The sequence below is a fragment of the Herpailurus yagouaroundi genome, unplaced genomic scaffold (assembly GCF_014898765.1).
Source record: "Herpailurus yagouaroundi ecotype Mexico unplaced genomic scaffold, PumYag 184, whole genome shotgun sequence".
NCBI classification, from domain to species: Eukaryota; Metazoa; Chordata; class Mammalia; order Carnivora; family Felidae; genus Herpailurus; species Herpailurus yagouaroundi.
Window position 1 is genome coordinate 17,414,117 of NW_024412415.1, and position 20,785 is coordinate 17,434,901.

Genomic DNA, 20,785 nt, shown 5'->3' on the forward strand with positions numbered 1-20,785 from the left:
AAGAAAGAAAGAAAGAAAGAAAGAAAGAAAGAAAGAAAGAAAGAAAGTTATTAGCTGGCTTTCTTCTGTAAGGAAGAGTTTTCTTTATTTCTGTACTTATTTATATTAGTAAGGGTCATTGATTCTTACCTCATACAAAGGGTTATAATCTATTATTATCACTTATCTATATGCTCTAATTGTCCCTGATTGGGCGAATAGGAACTCTTTAAGTTATTAGAAATGGTAAATAAATTCAGTAAAATTACAGAACATAAAATTAATACCCAGAATTATCATAGTTCTGTTTCTATACACTAGGTAGTAGAAAGGGAAATTAAGGAAACAACCCCATTTACAAGTGTACCAAAGACAATAAAATACCTAGGAATAATCTAACCAAGTTAAAAGACCTGTACTCTGAAAACTATAAAACACTGTTGAAAAAAATTGGAGATGACACAAATAAATAGAAATATACTCCATGCTCATGGATTAGAAGAATTAATATTGTTAAAATGTCTATACCACCCAAAGCAATCTACAGATTCAATGTAATCCCCATCAAAATATCAACAACATATTTCACAGAATTAGAATAATTCTAAAATGTATATGGAAAGACCCCAAATATCCAAAGCAATCTTGAAGAAGAAAAAATCTGGAAGTATCACAATCCCAGATTTCAAGATATACTACAAAGGTATAGTAATCAAAACAGTATGGTACCGGCACAAAAAGAGGCACATAGATCAATGAAACAGAATAGGAAGTCCAAAAATAAACCCACACTTATATGCTCAATTAATCTACGACAAAGAAGGCAAGAATATACAATGGGGAAGACAGTCTCTTCAACAAATGGTATTTAGAAAATGGGACAACTAAATGCAAAAGAAGGAAACCAAGACCACTTTTTCACACAATACACAAAAATAAACTCAAAAGGGTTAAAGACCTAAATGTGATACCTGATACCATCAAAGCCTAGAAAAGAACATCAAGCAGTAATTTCTTTGACATCAGCCTTAGCAACTTTTTTTTAAGTTTATTTATTTATTTTGAGAGAGACGGAGACAGTGTGAGTGGCAGAGGGGTAGAGAGAGCGGGAAAAATGGAGAGAATCCCAAGCAGGCTCCACACTGTCAGCACAGAGCCCAATGTGAGGCTTGAGCTCACAAAATTGTGAGATCGTGTCCTGAGCAAAAATCAAGAGTTGGACACATAACCAACTAAGCCACCCAGGCGCTCCTGCCTTAGCAACATTTTAAAAAATCTGTCTCCTAAGGTAAGGGAAACAAAAACAAAAATAAACTATTGAACTACATCAAAATAAAAGGCTTCTGCACAGCAAAGGAAACCGTCAACAAAACAAAAAGACAACCTGCTAAGTAAAAGATTTGCAAATGATATATCTGACAAGGTATTAATATCCAAAATATATAAAGAACTTATACAACTCAACAGCAATAAATTTTCTATATTCCTTCTAAAATCTTTATCATTCCGTATTTCATATCTACACCTGTAATCTGCCTGGAGTTCTTTTTTTTTTTTTTTTTTTTTTTGGTAAATGGGATGACATAGGGTCAAGTTTTATTTCTTTCCTATATAGATAAGATGTCCCACAAAAAGATCAATCATTCCGTACTGCTCTACCATGTCATCCTTGACATAAATCAAACATGAATAAATGTGTGAGTCTGTTTCTGGTGCTCTGTTTTATTACTCTGATGTATTCTGAGCAGGCTACCACACTATCTTGATGTTCACGACTTTCAAGTCTTGAGCTGGACAAAGCAGTCCTCTCATTTGACTGTTCTTTAAGACTGCCTTATCTATTCCTGGACCCAACTATTCCTAAAAAATTTAGCATCATTCTGTCAAATTCCACAGAATCCTCGTAAGATTTTGACTGGCAATGTATCAAAGCTATGAATACATTTGGAAAGAATTGATAAATTTACAATAATGAATCTTCCAGTCCATAAATATGGAATTTATCTCTCTAAAGTTTTACAAATTTTGACCATAGAAGTGTTCTACATGCATCATTAGACTTACTGCTAGGTCCCTGATATTTTTTAATGGCATGAAAAATAGTATCATAGTTCCAGTTCTAAATAGAACCACAATAAATTATGTCTCTCCCACTGAATGCAGCCATAAAACATGAACAGAATGCATGAAGCTGCTATTTGAGGACTCTGAAAAGTAAATGGTAGCAGGTGAATTACGAAAAAAGATCAAAATTTGAAGTCTACCATACCAGCACTGAGTTTAACTAAAGTTAGTACAAAACCAAGAAGCAAAAACAGAGAGCTCCAAGAGAAACCATTTATTTTTGGCTGAAGAAGTGGGAAAAATAGTCTTAGTTTTCAAAGAAAGGAATGGAGAATTCTCCATTTATCCTTTCCTTTCTCCATTTTCTCACATTCCAGCCCCCAAGCAATCCCACAGCTCCCATAAAAGGAGCTATGATTCCAAGAAAGTGAGGTGAACCCCCATTGCTTTTTTTCTTTCCCTATCGTACTGCTACTTGGCACTGAACACAGGTACACACCCAGGGAGTATAGTGCAGAGTAACTAAAGTCTCAACTCTGCAGCTAGGGAACCACAAAGGGGAGCCCTAGAAACCAGAAAGTACTAGGGAAACCACAGAAAAGGAAGAGCTCAGAACAACGATCCAATAAACTGTTTATAAACTCCTGGGCTCCATCCCAGGCTACACATGCATAGATCACACCTTAAAAAGAAGAGCAAAGACCTCTGAGAACTGAACTACAGGAAAGGCCACTGGCCAGGTCCTTTACTGGCCACTAGGAGGAACATACACAGGATATATCTTACTGGGACTCAAAGGCTTTAAAAATGGAACTGACATTGAAACAACGACCCATAGAAGGCTGGTGTGAGAACTTCCAGCCTAAATCCAAAAAAGCAGACTGTCTGCTAAAACAAAAATATCAGCATTCTCTGTAGGATTTACACAAGATCCAGAGTTTCATAATATAATGTTTTTAAAAGTCCAGTTTACAGGGGTGCCTGGGTGGCTCAGTCAGTTGAGTGTCCCACTCTTGATTTCAGCTCAGGTCATGATCTCACAGTTTCATGGGTTTGAGCCCTGCATTGAGTTCTGCTCTGACCGCGTGTGCAGAGCCTACTTGGGAGTTCTCCTCTCCCTCTGCCCCCTCCAGCTCGCTGTCTCGGTCAAAATAAATAAATAAACTTTAAAAATAAGTAAAAGTCCAGGTTACAATCCAAAATTATTCAGCAATACAAAGAACTAAGAGAATCTCAACTCACAAGGTAAAGGAAAAAAACAATCAACACACCTAGATGTTAAAATTATCAGAAAAAAAACATTAAAGTGGCTACAATAAAATGCTTGAAGAGGTACAGGTGAACACTCTCAAATCAGTAATCTAAGCTTCCATCTTAATCAATTAGAAAAGGAAAGCAAAACAAATTCAAAGCATGCTGAAGAAAGGAAATAATAAAGACCAGAAATCAATGAAAATGACAAGAGAACAATAATAGAAAATATGAATGAAATAAAAATCTGGTTCTTTGAGGGGTGCCTGACTGGCTCAGTCAGAAGAGCATGTGACTCTTGATCTTAGGGTTGTGAGCTCAAGCCCCACATGGGTGTAGAGATTACTAAATAAATAAACTTTTAAAAAATCTGCTTCTTTGAAAAAGAACAATAAAATACATAAACCTCCAGGAAGACAAAGAAAAAGCGAGAAGAAACAAATTATGAATATGAGAAATAAAGGAAGGAATACCAGCACTAATCTTGCACACATTAAAGAGGTAATACTAAAACACTATAAACAATTCTATACACATAAATATGACAAAGAAATGGATCAAAAATGCTAATTCCTCTAAAACAAGAAACTACAAAAACTCACCCAAGATGAAATATATTACCTGAATAGTCCTTTAACTGTTAAAGAAATTTTAGTAGATTTAAAGAATAAATGACAACAACTCTACATGACCCCTGACAGAAAATAGAAAATGAATACCTCCAAACTCATCTTATGAAATCAGCAGCACAATACCAAACCAAACAAAAATACAAGGGGGTGGGGGGGGGGGGGAAACTATAGATCAATATCTTTAATGAACAGAGATGCAAAACGACTCAATAAAATACTAGCAAACTGAATCTAGCCATAAAGAAAAAGGATAATCTACAAGTAATACAAAGCTAATTCAACTCACAAAAATCAATGTAATCCACCATATGAACAGTCTAAAGAAGAAAAATCACATGATCATATTAATCAGTGAAGGGAAAACATATGACAATATTCAAGATCCCTTCATGATAAAAATTTCCAGCAAAAATGGAATAGAAGGAAATTTGCTCCATCTTATAGGATATTACAAAAACAAATAAAACCTAGTACTAGTCAGTGCAGTAACTGCAATAAAGCAAATTAGACATGACTGAAATAGGATTAGCAAATGGATTAGAAGAAACCATCCAGAATGCCGCAAAGAAGGATAAAAAAGAAAACAGAAGAGAAAGGATATTAGATATAGAAATAAAGTGATTAGGTCCAATATATGTTTGATATATTACTCTCATAAGGTCAATGGGGAAGAGGCAATTTTTAAACAGATATTACCTGAAATTTTTCCAGATTTGATACAAAACATCAATTCACAATTCAAAAATCTCAAAAGTCGCAAACAGGATTCACACATTCACAAGATTTTACTATGACACAACATAGTAAAACTTCAGAAAGACAAAAAAATCTAAAAGAAGCTAGAGGAAAAATACAACTTTTAAAGAAGCAGTAGGCTGGTAGCCGACTTCTCATCAGAAACATCAGAGGCCAGAAGACAAAGGACTGACATCTTTATGGTGCTGAAAAGAAAATACTGTCATTCTCTACTTAGCAAAAATACCTTCCCAAGAATGAAACAAAATGAAGACATGTTCATGCAAACAAAAGATGACATGACAACACCAACAGATCCACACCAAAGGAAATTCTATAGAAGCCTCTCCAGGAAGAAAGAAAATGATCCCAAATGGAATGTGAAAGACACAGGAGGGAATAAAGAATAAAGTGATAATAAATACATAGGTAAATGTAAATAAGTACCAACTATGTCAAATAATAATAAGATCTTACAGGATTTATAAACATGAAGACTTATCACTGAAGGAGAGATCATAAGCAGGAAAAGAGTAAAAACGTTATAAAGGGTCCCTGTATTGCCTGAAGGACTGTCATGCCTGAGCAGACTTTGGCAAGTTAAATGGCAATTTAAGAATACATGTTGTAATTTCTAGGATAGAAGCAGAGTATACAACTTTAGGACTACTACAGGGAAAAAAGGGAATGAAAACAAAATCATTTCAAAAGAGGGAAGGAAGGAGAAAAAGGGGTGCTAAGAGCAAAGGGGACAAATATGAGATGGGAAAGTTAAACATGAACATGTCAGTAATAACGTTAAATATAAGTGAATTAAAAGTTCGGGGGTGCCTGGGTGGCTCAGTCGGTTAAACGTCTGACTTTGGCTTAGGTCATGATCTCATGGTTCATGGGCTCGAGTCAGGCTCTGTGTCAGGCTCTGTGCTAACAGCTCAGAAGCTGGAGCCTGCTTCAGATTCTGTGTCTCCCTCTCTCTCTCTGTCCCTCCCCTGAGCGTGCTTTCTCTCTTTCAAAAATAAATAAGCATTAGAAAAATTTTAAGTTCTAGTTAACACAAAAAATCTTTAAATCCAAGTATAGGATATTTAGAAGACACAATTCTGAAATGCAACTACACAGAAAAATTCAAAGTAAAAGGATGGAAAAAGATAAGCTTGGAAAATGCTAACCAAAAGAAACTCAAGATAGCTATTTTAATATCAGATAAAGTAGACTACAGAAAGTTACCACAAATAAAAAAAAGGGGAGGAGGGTTTATTTCGTAATGATAAACAGGTCAACTCACCAGGAAGATATAATTACTTTAAATTTGTAAGCACAAATAAATAAAGCATAATTTGACAAATCTACAAGAAAACAGGGATTTAAATCTATAACTCATTGATTTTAATACATCTCTCAGTAAGAAAATGAATAAGCAGACCAGTAAAGTTTCAGAAGATTTCAATAATATGATTAACAAATGACCTAAAGGACACGTGTAGAACACTCTACCTAACAAATGCAGAGCACACATCTAAGCATACATGGAACATTCATAAAAATTGACCAATTTAAATTTCGACAAACTTAAAAAGATTGTAAGTATATGTCATATGCTGTTTAAACAATACAGCTATGCTAGAAATTAGTAAGCAGAATCACAACTAGAAAAGTTCCATATAGGGGCGCCTGGGTGGCGCAGTCGGTTAAGCGTCCGACTTTAGCCAGGTCACAATCTCGTGGTCCGTGAGTTCGAACCCCACGTCAGGCTCTGGGCTGATGGCTCAGAGCCTGGAGCCTGTTTCCGATTCTGTGTCTCCCTCTCTCTCTGCCCCTCCCCCGTTCATGCTCTGTCTCTCTCTGTCCCAAAAATAAATAAATGTTGAAAAAAAAAATTAAAAAAAAAAAAAAAAAAGAAAAGTTCCATATATGTACCTGGAAATTTAGAAACATACTTCCAAGTTATTTGAGTTACTAATTAAAACACAGCTTTGTGGTATGAAGATACAGTAGGTCTTAAGAATATAAAACTTACATTTTTTAAACTTAAAAAAAATGTTTATTTATTTTGAGAGAGAGAGAGCATGCACAACTGGGGAAGGGGCAGAGAGAGAGTAAGAGAAAATCCCGCACTGCCAGCACAGAGCCCAACTCAGGACTCGAACTCACGAACCATGAGATCATGACCTGAGCCAAAACCAAGAGCCAGACACTTAACTGAATGAGCCACCCAGGCACCGCTGAACTTTTAAGTTTATTCATTTATTATTTCTGAGAGAGGGAGAGAGAAAGAGAGGAGAGAGAGAGAGAGAGAGAGAGAGAGAGAGAGAGAGAGAGAGAAAACAAGCAGGGCAGAGAGTGAGGGAAAAAAAAACAAAACAAGCAGGGCAGAGAGTGAGAAGGAGACACAGAATCTGAAGCAGGCTCCAGGCTCTAAGCTGTCAGCACAGAGCCCAACGCAGGGCTCAAACTCAACCTGGGCCAAAATTGAATGCTTAACCAAGCCACCCAGGCACCCCTAAAACTTATGTTTTTTTTTTTTTAAGGTTCATTCATTTTTCAAAGACAGAGGGAGACAGAGCACGAGTGGGGGAGGGGCAGAGAGAGAGGGAGACACAGAATCTGAAACAGGCTTCAGGCTCTAAGCTCTCTGCACAGAGCCCAACGAGGGGCCCAAACTCACTGACAGTGAGATCATGACCTGAGCGGCGAAGTCAGATGCTTAACCAACTGAGCCACCCAGGTGGCCCAAAACTTACATTCTTAAATGTATTTATTAGAAAGAAAGACTGAAATGAGCTAAGCATTTATCTCAACAAGTTAGGGAAAAAAGAGCAAAATTAATCCAAATAGAAGGAAATAATTAAATATAAGAATTAATGAAACAGAAAATAAACATGTAATAAAACTAGTAAACTTAGGAGGCGCCTAGTGGCTCAGTTGGTTAAGCATTCGACTTGCTGGATGGCTCAACTGGTTAAATGTCCACCTCTTGATTTAGGCTCAGGTCATGATCTCTTGGTTTGTGTATCCAGCCCCACATCCGGCTCTGTGCTCACAGTAAGGAACCTGCTTGGAATTCTCTCTCTCCCCCCCTCTCTCTGTCTCTTGCCTGCTCATGCATGCTCTCCCTCTCAAAATAAATAAAATTTAAAAAAAAACAGTAAACTTAGAAGCAAGTTATTATAAAACATTAATAAAGCTGATAAACTTCTGAAGAAAAAGAGAAGTCACAAATAATAAATGGCAGTAAGGAGAATAAAGAAACAATACAACAGATGCTGCAGACCTTAAAAAGATAATAAGTTGCTGTGAACAATTTTATAGGAAGAAATTTGAAAATCTACACAGAAGAATAAATTCTTAGAAAAATAACTATCTAAAACTTATTCAAGAAAAAAGTACAGATAAACATTCTCAAATCAATAATATAAGCTTCCTCCATGAGGCCTATGTCCAATTTACCAAAATGTTAAAGGGGGTTATCTCTGGTTATACTAATACAAATGATTTTATCTTTCTCCTGCATTTTTCATATTACCTACAAGGCCATATGAATAAACTTGGATTTCAGTGTTAATTATGCCACAGGTCTAGCTGTGTCTTTGATTAAATCCTTTAATTCTCAGATCTAAAATTCCTGTACTAGGTCTAAACTAAAAACATTTCATTTTATGTGCCAATTTAACATAGGAGATCGACACTGGGGCGCCTGGGTGGCTCAGTCACATGAGCGACCAACTCTTTATTTCAGCTCAGGTCATGATCCTAGTCGTGGTATCAAGCCCTGCATCAGGCTCCATGCTAAGTGTGGACCCTGCTTAACATTCTTTCTCTCTCCCTCTGCCCCTCTCCCCGACCCGTGTTCTCTCCCCCGCCTCCCCTCTCTCTCACTCTCTCTCTCTGTAAAATAAAAAATAGGGGCACCTGGATGGCTCAGTTGGTTAAGCATCCCACTCTTGATCTCGGCTTAAGTCATGATCTCACAGTTCCTGAGTTCAAGCCCCACTTCAGACTCTGTCCTGTCAGTGCAGAGCAGGCTTGGGATTCTCTCTCCTCTCCTCTCTGCCCCTCTCTCACTAAAAATAAATAAATAAACTTAAAAAATAAAATAAATTTAAAATACAAGATCAACATTAATACTACCATTTCAAAAAGAAAAAAATTTTTTTAATATATACCAACCACATTCAAGAGGGATATATCAAAGAAACAGCTGGATACAGAAGTTTGGAATCAGGCTGAGAAGGAGCAGGTAAGGGAAGTAGAGGAAAACCAAGAGAGCTATTGAAGAAAGTATTTCAATAAAGAAGAAAAAGCAATTTTACGGGAGAGAAAAGGAGAAACTGACACAATGCCCTTGAGTAGATTAAAGGGGATAAGAAGTAGGTTATTAATGAGGATTTCTCAAAACTTCTATAATATTGACACTGTGGGGGGGTGTCCTTTGCACTGTATGACATTTATCAGGCTCTCTGGCCTCTCCCCAGGAAATGTTTGTCCTCCCCCCACAACCCTGTCACAACAATCAAAAATGTCTCCAGATATTGCCAATGCCCCCTAGGGGGCAAAACTGCTCCCAGTTTAAAATCACAAGTATAAATGGAAGAAATGGCCTTTGCTGGAAATACTGACAATTTACGTACATTAAAGGCATGACAGAAGATGCTATGGGTAGAGTACAGTATAATTTGAATATCTCCTTCTGATTAGATCCTCCAAAATATACACACAGCTAGCATATCATAAAACCAAGGTCATTACTCCTAGGAAAATGTTACTATTTTGTTCCTGAACTACAACTACCATATAAGCTACGTGTATCTTTGAACTGAGTCTAAGCCAAAACTTCTATATATTTTTTGGGTCCATCCATGCCACCTTGCAAAATGCCCATATGGTCTCAAGTTTCCTGGGTTTTTAATTTTTTAAGGTTTATTTATTTTTGAGAGAGAGACAGAGTGCAAGCAGGGGAGGAGCAGAGAGGGGGAGACACAAAATCTAAAGCAGACTCCAGGCTCCAAGTTGTCAGCACAGAGCCCAACACAGGGCTCAAACCATGAGATCATGACCTGAGACGAAGCTGGACGCTTAACCAACTGAGCCACCCAGGTGCCCTTTCCCGGTTTTTCTTAAAGCCACAGGATGAAGACATCATGACTTAGTACAAATTAAATTAAATCCTGAGAAGCCTGACTTTCTAGAGAAAGTGGTCCTAAAGGAATGTCTTCACTGATAATCTAAGAAGGTATTATTTATAGTTTTCAAATCATTCCACCAACTTATCATGTACTTAGTGTTTAAAGGAGTCTCCCTCTATGCACTGGCCCTTTTATACCTACTGACTGCTCTATCAGAGGGATAGGAGATAAACATCTTATTTTGCAGGCACTTAGAATGGGAGGAGAGGAGAGCATTAAACAAGCCCTTAGCAATCATGAAATGAGAAGTTTTGAGAAGAAAAAGCACAGGCAATTGGGTTCACATACATGCATCAAGTCCCAGGGTAACAATGAGCTATATCTAAGAGAAAGAAAATACAGTCATACCACCTGTGTAAGTTGCACCTGCTTCCTCAATAACAGGTTCTATATCCTGTTACATAATGAATTAGGGTTTCAGAGCAAAAATGTAATACAAAAGGATTCTACAAAGTCAAAAAGACTGAAAACACTAACATTTCTATTAAAATATTTGACTTCCAAACTTTCTTTAAAAAATAACCCACAAGCTTGAAAAGCCTTATTAAATGTGAATTACAGATATTTTCTATCATTATCCCCTTTTAAATACTGCTTTGCTTTCTGTCATAGAAGGAAATTAAATTGGTCAGGCATGACTTGTTTTTCCACTGTGCCACTGCGGTTGTAACCCAACACCCTGTGCTCTTTTTGATAATTAAATACTGAGACTTTGATTTGTTCTAAAAACTTCCCAAGACCCAAGGTAAGGTACTGATTGTAATTTCAAAAGTCATCTTATAAATACCTCAAATCCTAAGAACATAAAGTAGAGAAGTAAGTATATCTACAGGGTCAAAAACCTGAATACAATCACATTGGCCCCATCTCCCACTTCATTTTGCACTATGACAGTCCGGGGCAACTATTATCTACCATCCACTGAGGGTACAATCATAAACAAGAGCCATCTTCTCCACTGTGAGCCCAAAGAAGACACACGATTTCATAAACACTCTGCGTAGCTTATTCCTTGAGCCAGAAAGGACGTCCCTAACTGTAAAGTCAGACCAACTGTCTTATAAGTGGAGAGGCAATATACAAGAGACTATAACTTCACCACAACCGCATTACAGTTCTGCTCCATTTTCCCTTTCGCCTCTTACAAATTTCTAAAGAAATCCATACAATGCTCATTCAAGGTCTGAATACTTAAAAAGAACCTAATTTAAGAACCTCATTTTACAGATGAAAACCCTAAAAAAAGTTTCAATACTTTATCCAAGGTCACTTAAGTTGTTGGTCTCTGACCACTCATTTCTAAGGGGGCATTATTTGGGACTTGTACCACAGTTTCCCGGTAGCTGCTATAAGCAGGAAGGCTAACTAACAATCTACACAGGGACATAAGTAAGAACTTATATAACCTCCTATCTACCTACAGGTTCACACCAAACACATGCCCACAAAAAACTCTGAAAGGTATCAATGTACATAAACAGGAATAAACCAGCTGTCTTTTCTTGGAAAACAACCCCACTGTAAATTCTTGACTGCTGTCTTTCCCTTTACTATCAGCACAGGCTGTCAATAGCTGTAAAAGTTGTTATAGACACTGATAACCCACCAGCTAAAGAAGCATTCTTCTGTCCAACTTCCCCACTCTCCCGGCCAAATGTGATCTCTTATTCTTGAATTCCCACAAGAATGTAAGTGCCTCACAACACCACACAGCCAGCCAGCTGTGGTTAAGTACATGTCTTAACTCTAAGTGGATAGCACGTTCCCATACTTCTTCAATAAACTCCCCGAAATCAGTACTATGTGTTTTTGTTCTCTTGATATTGCTGTTAATCTCCAGAGAGCCTCATAGACCTATGTGCTCAACAAATATTTGCTAAATGGATATAAACAGGCTGATCATTTTCCAAATTTGGTGTTGACATAATTCTAGGACTGGAATATTATTATACCACAGTAGAATTAAAATATATCTACATGCCAGGGGGGAAAAGGTCATATAACAGTAACTTCTAACGTTTAAATGAATGTTTTTGCATTCATTACTAACTTTCTGGTGGTACTTGAAGAAAAAAAAAAAACAAAACAAAAGCTAAAAGTCTATAGGTAACATTTGCTAATTATATTTTTCAACATTCTGAGGGTGTTTTCTTATTTACTAAGGTAGTCTTGTGGGGGCTTTTTTAATTGTTTCGTGAAGGAATAGTCACCCAATAATTTACCTGTTATATCACACCATTCCTTGGCTTTTGTTGTTCTTGCCATTCAAAAAGGCCTAATACCTTTCTGTCTTTACAACTGTCAATCTTAACATGAAATCTTTTATCTTCCCAACTATATGTGATCTCTTTCATCTGCCTTACATTATAATTATGTATATCATTTTTATTTTATTTTTTTTTAATTTTTTTTTCAACGTTTATTTATTTTTGGGACAGAGAGAGACAGAGCATGAACGGGGGAGGGGCAGAGAGAGAGGGAGACACAGAATCGGAAACAGGCTCCAGGCTCTGAGCCATCAGCCCAGAGCCCGACGCGGGGCTCGAACTCACGGACCGCGAGATCGTGACCTGGCTGAAGTCGGACGCTTAACCGACTGCGCCACCCAGGCGCCCCTGTATATCATTTTTAATCTCTACCAGTATATGACCCTGGTAGGGAGTGAAAATGACTAATTTTTTTAAACTTTGATTAGTGTGTTGAATTCATATCAGACTGGAGTAACATCAACTGTCCCTATATAACTGAAAATACAGTCTGTACCCCTTAAGGCCAAAATGTGGAAAAAAAGTTAAACTGTATTAATAATCATGCACCATCATTATTTTAATTGATATCTTAATGCTTACAGAAAAAATTTTAAAAACCTAAAGACTATTTTTCAGGAAAGCAATAAAAACATAATTAAGGAAAATTAACACTATCTGTTACATTAAGCTCTAAAACATTCACTTATAAGAAGGTAGCTGGGAATGTCTCACTGACCAAATACAGACAACAAAGCTCATACATGGCAAAATCATCTCCTTGGACTAGCCGGTACCTGATTTACTACAGGATAACAGTATTTCCAGGACTTAGTTCTTGAATGATCAAAAGATAATATATACAACCACACTTATGAAATCATAATTGCTTTTAAAAACCACTAACTGCCCAAACACAAGTGAAAAACCATCCTAGCACATGTTAGCACTACAGATACACACATCACTGGGACTGTCCACTACAAACTGCACCACCATGACAACATAGCACAGATTGGGCCATGGTGACATGAGCTGTCATTCACAACCCAGTTGATCACACCACCCACTACCCACCACGCACAGTGCAATATATATAACACACTGTTTTTCAATTACAATGTTACGAACACTTCAAAATTCTTTTAGAACAATTCTTTTTTAAAAACTTGCAGTTTATAAACTCTGAAATAAATGATCTACTCTATTTTGAAAAGATCCTCAGGTTATCATCAAAGATATCATTAGCTAAAACCCACTGTCTACTTGCAAGACAGTCTTTCTTTCCACATTGGCCACGTTTGTGCCTTTCAAACATACACATACCCTTCAAAGCAAGTACTATGATAGGAAAGAAACATACTACAGAAAAAATCCTTCCAGATGAGAAGTCACAGGACCTCCATTCCAGTCCTGGCCAGTCCCCTTTTTAGTCATCTGACCCAGAACTAAAGTTTTTCATCTGACTGCTATACAAAGCAAATGGCACACTCTATGTAAAAGAGCTTTACTTTTGTTTTTTTATTATTTATTTTTACTATACTAATGTAGGCATTCAGTTGATTGTTAGTTGGTTCTAGAGTACGTGAAAACAGCTTGTTCTCAATTTTTTTAAAGCAAATCTGTTCTTCTTAGAGTCCAAAAGGTCATTTCTACTTCATGATGAAATTATAACCAGATCAGTTCATTCAAAACTAAGATATTAAAATGATATGGTGTGCAGCATGTATCTGTAAATGCCAAAGTGCCAAAATAATCAGTGCCTAGGCAGCATCCTAAACGAAGTAAATTTTGAGTTATATTTAGGAAAATAAAAAGGGTTCTTGTATTGCAACATAAAAATGTAGGACAGAGTAAGAAAGATTAGTAGGTCTACAGCAGAGGGGCCAAGGTGAGTAGTACATATAATAAAAAATAATGTCAAAGATGACAAAAGAATATCTGACAAGTTGAAATCTCATAACACATCTAACAGGAACTCTTTAATATTCTTGAGCCAAAAATGATATGGTGAAATGGTATTTGAAGAAAATTATCCCAGCAGCTGTGTGGAGGATGAACTTATCAGAGTGGAGTGTCAGGAAAACTAGTTTACAAGTGTTTAAGTAATACAATTTAAGTACTACAATAAGATGGTAACTAAGAAGATGAAAAGGGATAAATCTGATAGACACTGTAAGGAGTCAGCCACCCTTGGTGACAGGTTGAATTAGGGAGGTGGTAAAAGACTTGAAAATGATCTCAAGGTCCTGGTCATGGGTGGCCTACATCATAACCACACCTGTGCAATGCTAACAGTTCTTGCACTGGCTTTTCCAGACTGCATCTGAACCTCTTTAGCTCTTTGCACTGTTCCCACAATGAGACACTGCTCCACTTTAGATGGAAACAGAAAACTACCACCACCATGATAGTGTGGAAATACCCTATAATCCAAGGCTCCAGATTTCTTGATGAAGGAAGCCTACTCTTCTAAGGCTAGGGAACTTTCTCCCCACCTACAGAACTGGGGAGAGGGGAATTTCCTCTCTCGATGCCCCAAACTGTCTCTATACACTTGAAGTCCAGCTCAATTCTACACAGATTTTTAGATACAAAACACAGATGACACCACTGATAGGTCATGTGTAACAAAATAAGTCAGCCAAATTATATCCATAAAGGTTCATTCTAAACTGAAACAAAGCGTGGTGGATTACATTTAAAAATTAAAATGGCCAAAAGGCAATCTTATGGGGTTATTTTTAATGTATCGTAACGATAGATAAATTCTGTTCCAGAATGCACTGTGCTACATAATGATTCTGCAGTTTTGCTGGAGCTTTTCTTATTTCTGCAGCTTTAAACACATTCTATTGGAAAGCAGACATCAAAGTGTTTTCCTTGTGTAAAAAACATACCATTAAGCTATTTCCAATTTTATCAAGCACAAGCTATCAATAACGATGTGTATTTGATCAAGATCTTATGACTACAGTGTCTTCAAAGAAGGATCTTGAATAAATTTAATAAAGAAAAGGAACTCGTTTTGATCCCTGGGAGTCCGTCTATGGGTAAAAAGAGGTTCTAGGGCTTAGTTGGAATTAGCTGTAATAACAACATCCATTCTCCAAAAGGACTGATGGTCCAAGCTCATTGAGAAAACATGTCTTTTCCATCGAGATATAAAAGATGTTCGAATACATTATTGTTTACACACACTTTACCCGCACAAACAAAAAAACGGTTATAAAATTTTCGCATTGCCTTAGTTTAAAAACAAATAAACCAGCCTACCTTGCAAACGGATTAAATATTACCTAGGAAGGTTACCAAACTGATCTCGTGATAAAAAGCTCTCCAAGCCACTGTCACTCTAACCCTTCCATTTAGATTTTTTTCGGGGGCAAAGAATGAAATGCCCTATTTCCTTGTTCGAATTAAGATTCTGCATATCAGGAGATACAGAAGATCGGGTCGTATCAGGTTTTAAGCCACAGGCGGGCAAGGGGAGCCAGGTGCAGCATCGCCTTCATGCTCCGAGACAAGACCAAGTCTTCGCCTCCACGCCGAGAGCAGGTGCGAAAAGGACACTCTGGGGTTTCAGCTACTGCAACCATCTTCCTCCACCGCAGACCCAGGGCCGCCCTAGGAGAGGAACCTTCTAGTCCAGTCATCCCTGGGGGCCAGTTTGCTGAGGGCAGACGGCGCGGTGGATTCCTAATCCTTTCCCCTGACGGGTAATTTCCTACACCAGCCCAGGGATTCACAGTCCCACGCCCGCCCCCCGAAATTGGGCTGCAAAGGGGGCGCAACTGGGGCCCACCAGCACCTCACAGCCTCCCCTGGGAGGCGTGGGCCGGGACAGGGGCTCTCAACCCCCGGTCTCTCCCTCTCGAGTACCCGGACGCCGCTCACCGTGAAGGGGACATCCCCGACGCTGCCCACAGAGTAGCAGTTGTCTCCAGGGTTGACAGCCCCGGTGAGGACCTGATGCAGATGCATCTCCGAAGCCCGGGCTGACAAGGGATTGCGCGAGAGGAGCGACGAGACACGCGCCCGGCTGCGAGAGCGCTTCCCCCTCCGCCTCCCTGGGGACCCACCAGGCGGCGGCTCCGGCTTAACGCCTGGCCCCCCTCTTGCCTTCCCCCTTCTTCGTCCCTGCCATGGGAGCTCCTCGACCGCTGCCGCCGCCCGGCTCGCCGCTCGGCTGCGGAAATGCCCGGATGCTCCCACTGCCTGCTGCACCGGCGCACAACTGCGGGAGGAGCGCAAGGGTGCGTGTACGGCGGGGGCGGGGGCGGAGGTGGGGGCGGGAGTGGGGGGGGGGGTGCCGAGGTAGCGCGTGAGCCGGGAGCGTGCCGGAAAGGACGCTCCGCCCGAAAGAGAAGGGCGGTGCGCGCGCCCACCCCCAAGGGAGCGACAGTAGAGTAGGAGGGCAAACCCCTCCTCCCGCTGCTAGGCTTTTAGCTCAGTCCCGCTCCCCACCGCGCATTTGCGCGTGCGCGCGCAGTGGTTTCCAGGGCAATTGCGCGCGCCGCGTGGACCCTTGTCCCGGGATTGCGCGCGCAGACCTGCGGGAGTTCCCTCGGAGCCTCCCGGCTGCGGCCAATAGGGGCGGGGCGGAGCAGAGGCCGCTCAGGGCCACGCAGCAGTTCTCTGGGGACACGCCTCTGTGTTTAATCCACTCCCTGGTACACTGTGTGATGGTCTGGGCAATTGACCTCAGGAGGACGCCTGTCACCGGGAAATTCCACCTCGGAAAATCTTAGATCCTGTAGGGCTTTTTTACACTTAAGTACGTAAGATATTTAATTTTACATAAACAATAAAGGCATCTTGCAACTTATTGGAGAAGCCGTACTCTCTTGACAGCAAATTATTTTGCTCCCATCGTTTGTCACGGATGTTCTAGATAGCGAAAGGGCCCCCTAGAGACAGGTGACTCCTCTAGACTCTTTTTCGTGCGTGATGTCATGGATTCACAGAATCACCTGATTTTTCCACTGTATGCTAAACTTTGGGTGGTTGATACAGGAATCAGATCCCTGCTCCAGGTAAATTCATCACCAATTTTTGAACCTACACTGTGTAAAGGTATGGGCAAGGGAATAGAAGGGATTCCAAGACACAACTATCTAAAAAGGCAGAATGCCTAAAGTGTTGGGATTGAGACCCAATAGTCTATGCACCACTGAAAAGGAAGAATACTTCTGACTAAGGGGATGAATGACTAAAGTGTTACAGAGACAGTGACGTAAACTCTGGGTAGAATTTTGGCAGGTTGGAATGGACAAGAAACTGCATTCAAATAGAGAAAATAGCGTGATCTAGAGGTATAAAATGACAGGATGTATTAGAGAACAAAGATTAATGTTTGGGGCAGATGATATATAGAGCGGGGAAAGGAAATGATACTTAGCAACATAAGGGTATCCAAGAGGTAGCTTGTGGCCTGCCTGAACAAGGACGTCTTGAGTGCTCCGTTAAGAAGTTTAGATTTCATTCTGAATGCAGTGGGGACTCCATCAAATGTTTCTGCGCAGAAATTTCTACAATCAGAGCTGCTTTAGGAAGATGACTTTGTAGCACTGTGAAAAATAATTAGAAGTGGGGTGGGGGAGAGGAGAGGGGTGTGAAGATAAGAGGCAAAGGCCTGGCAGAGATTGGCAGTGTGTTTCCTGGAAAAGAGAAGGAGGAGTCAAAGATAGTTCCCAGCAACCTAGGGCATTTCCCTTTTATTTTTCATTTAGTGGCATAACTTCCTCCAGTCACCCAGACTAGAAACCACAGAGCCACTTTGGGCTCCTTCTGCTCCAGCCCATATCTAAGGGTCCCATGCCAAGGTTCCTAATTCATGACCCTGAGCATTCCCCACTGCTATTTCTGACCTCATCTTTTCTCATTCAATTGCCATAATGGCTTCCTAACTAGTTTGACTGCCTTCCATTTCTTTGCTCTCCAACACAATGCAGCCAGAGAAACCTTTTTAAAGGAAAAAATTCCTCCACTTAAAATCTCCACCCCTTGCTGGTTAAAGTCTAACCTCCTTAGTTTGGCTGACAAACCCATTCATTCTGGCTTCTGTGGAATCTTCCTGTTTTATCTCAGGATATTCCTTCACATCCACTATTCTCCAGCCCCACTGAGCTATTTGCTGTTTTCAGAGCATACTATGTTCTTTTATGCTTGTCTTGGTTCATGCTCTTTGCTTTGTCTGGAATGCCCTTCCTCCTCTTATTGACCCTATAAACCCAGTTTAGTTTAAAAGTCACCTATTAGGGGCACCTGGGTGGCTCACTGAGTCTGTTAAGCACCCGACTTTAGCTCAGGTCATGATCTTGTGGTTCAACAGTTCAAGCCCTGAGTCGTTGGGTTCTGGGCTGAACGCTCAGAGCCTGGAGCCTGCTTCAGATTCTGTGTCTCCCTCTCTTTCTCTGCCCCTCCCCCGCTCATACCCTGTCTCTCTCTCAAAAATAAATAAAACATTTTTTAAAAATCTTGGGGAGTCTCCGTGGCGCAGACGGCTTCCTTATCCCCCCCCCCAATACTTTAGGCTTCCTCCTCTTGAAGCACACATATATATCATTTATTGTTTTGTGTCCGTTTCTTCAACTAGTGTCTTAGATATTTTATGTCAGGATCAATATCTTATTTTCTCTGTTTCCCAGCACCTGAATCATAGCACAGCTGATCCTTGAGCAATGCAGGGGTTAGGGGAGTCAACCCCCAGTGCAGTAAAAAATCCACATATTACTTTTGACTCTCCCCAAACTTTACTAATAGACTACTATTGATAGGAAGCCTTACAGATAACAAAAAAAGTTTATTAACACATATTTTGTATGTTATATGCATTACAATAAAGTAAGCTAGAGAAAAAAAAGGTGTTTTTAAGAAAATCGTAAGGAGAAATACATCTACTGTACTGAACTGTATCAAAAAAATTCTGTGTATAAGTGGACCTGCACATTTCAAACCCATTGTTTAAGGGTCAACTCTACTTTATTTGCTAAAAGTCAAGATTTGAATAAGAGCAACCAGTCTTGCAAGAAAAATTTATGGGGTAGATAAGTACCTTTCATTGTACACATATTTATTTGTGTTTATGAAAGTGTTTAAAATATTTTACAGTAGTTTTGTGGAGGACAGTACTACATGTATAGTGTAGTGTAGTATACTAAGTTCTAGGGAATCACAGATTTTGTATATTTAATTATATACCACAAACATGAATAAAGGAACTAAGTCACATAGCTAAAAAAAAATGGTGAAAATATAGTAGACAACAAAACACACACAAAAATATTCATTTAATGAAGACCAACGTTATACTTGAAGTAACATAAAGGCAAAAACTGGTGCTATGTCTTAGTACTAGCAACTGAAAACTATGCCACAGTATCAAATAAATTTGAGAGAATTCTTATATATATATATATATATGTGTGTGTGTGTGCATATATGTGTATATATGTCTTATATGTGCGTGTGTATATGTATATATATATATGTAGCACATATCAGTATATATTGGTATAAAGCAAGCAGGGTTAAATAAAACAAATTTAAATAAATTTTTATAAGAAGGTTTAATACATATAGACAAACATTTCAATAAAAACCAGAACAAAACATACAGTAAAATAATAAATTGAAGAAATTTCAACATCATGCTCATACGTAGGGTTAAGGCAAGTATTTTATTAAATAATAATGCACTTTGATATAAAAAGAATTATTCACCATGATCAAGTGGGATTCATTCCTGGGATGCAGGGCTGATTCAACATTCTCAAATCAATCAACGTGATACATCACATTAACAAAAAAAAAAGAGAAGAACCATATGATCTTGTCAATCGATGCAGAAAAGGCCTTTGACAAAATCCAGCACCCTTTCTTAATAAAAACGCTTGAGAAAGTCGGGATAGAAGGAACATACTTAAAGATCATAAAAGCCATTTATGAAAAGCCCACAGCTAACATCATCCTCAACAGGGAAAAAATGAGAGCTTTTTCCCTGAGATCAGGAACACGACAGGGATGCCCACTCTCACCGCTGTTGTTTAACATAGTGCTGGAAGTTCTAGCATCAGCAATCAGACAACAAAAGGAAATCAAAGGCATCAAAATTGGCAAAGATGAAGTCAAGCTTTCGCTTTTTGCAGATGACATGATATTATACATGGAAAATCCGATAGACTCCACCAAAAGTCTGCTAGAACTGATACATGAATTCAGCAAAGTTGCAGGATACAAAATCAATGTACAGAAATCAGTTGCATTCTTATACACTAACAATGACGCAACAGAAAGACAAATAAAGAAACTGATCCCATTCACAATGCACCAAGAAGCATAAAATACCTAGGAATAAATCTAACCAAAGATGTAAAGGATCTGTATGCTGAAAACTATAGAAAGCTTATGAAGGTAATTGAAGAAGATTTAAAGAAATGGAAAGACATTCCCTGCTCATGGATTGGAAGAATAAATATTGTCAAAATGTCAATACTACCCAAAGCTATCTACACATTCAATGCAATCCCAATCAAAATGGCACCAGCATTCTTCTCGAAACTAGAACAAGCAATCCTAAAATTCATATGGAACCACAAAAGGCCCCGAATAGCCAAAGTAATTTTGAAGAAGAAGACCAAAGCAGGAGGCATCACAATCCCAGACTTTAGCCTCTACTACAAAGCTGTCATCA

General features: G+C 39.0%; 1 protein-coding gene across 4 annotated transcripts in view; it reads right to left on the reverse strand.

The window, feature by feature from the left end:
* Positions 1-16,197, reverse strand: part of DMXL2 (Dmx like 2) — a 154,992-nt gene extending 138,795 nt beyond the window's left edge. For all 4 annotated transcript variants that reach the window (XM_040492692.1, XM_040492690.1, XM_040492691.1 and 1 more), the window contains exon 1: positions 15,988-16,197. In XM_040492692.1, the coding sequence (XP_040348626.1) occupies positions 15,988-16,074 (87 nt within the window). In that variant the 5' untranslated portion in view covers positions 16,075-16,197. The remainder of the gene's footprint in view (positions 1-15,987) is intronic.
* Between the last annotated feature and the right edge of the window lie 4,588 nt (positions 16,198-20,785).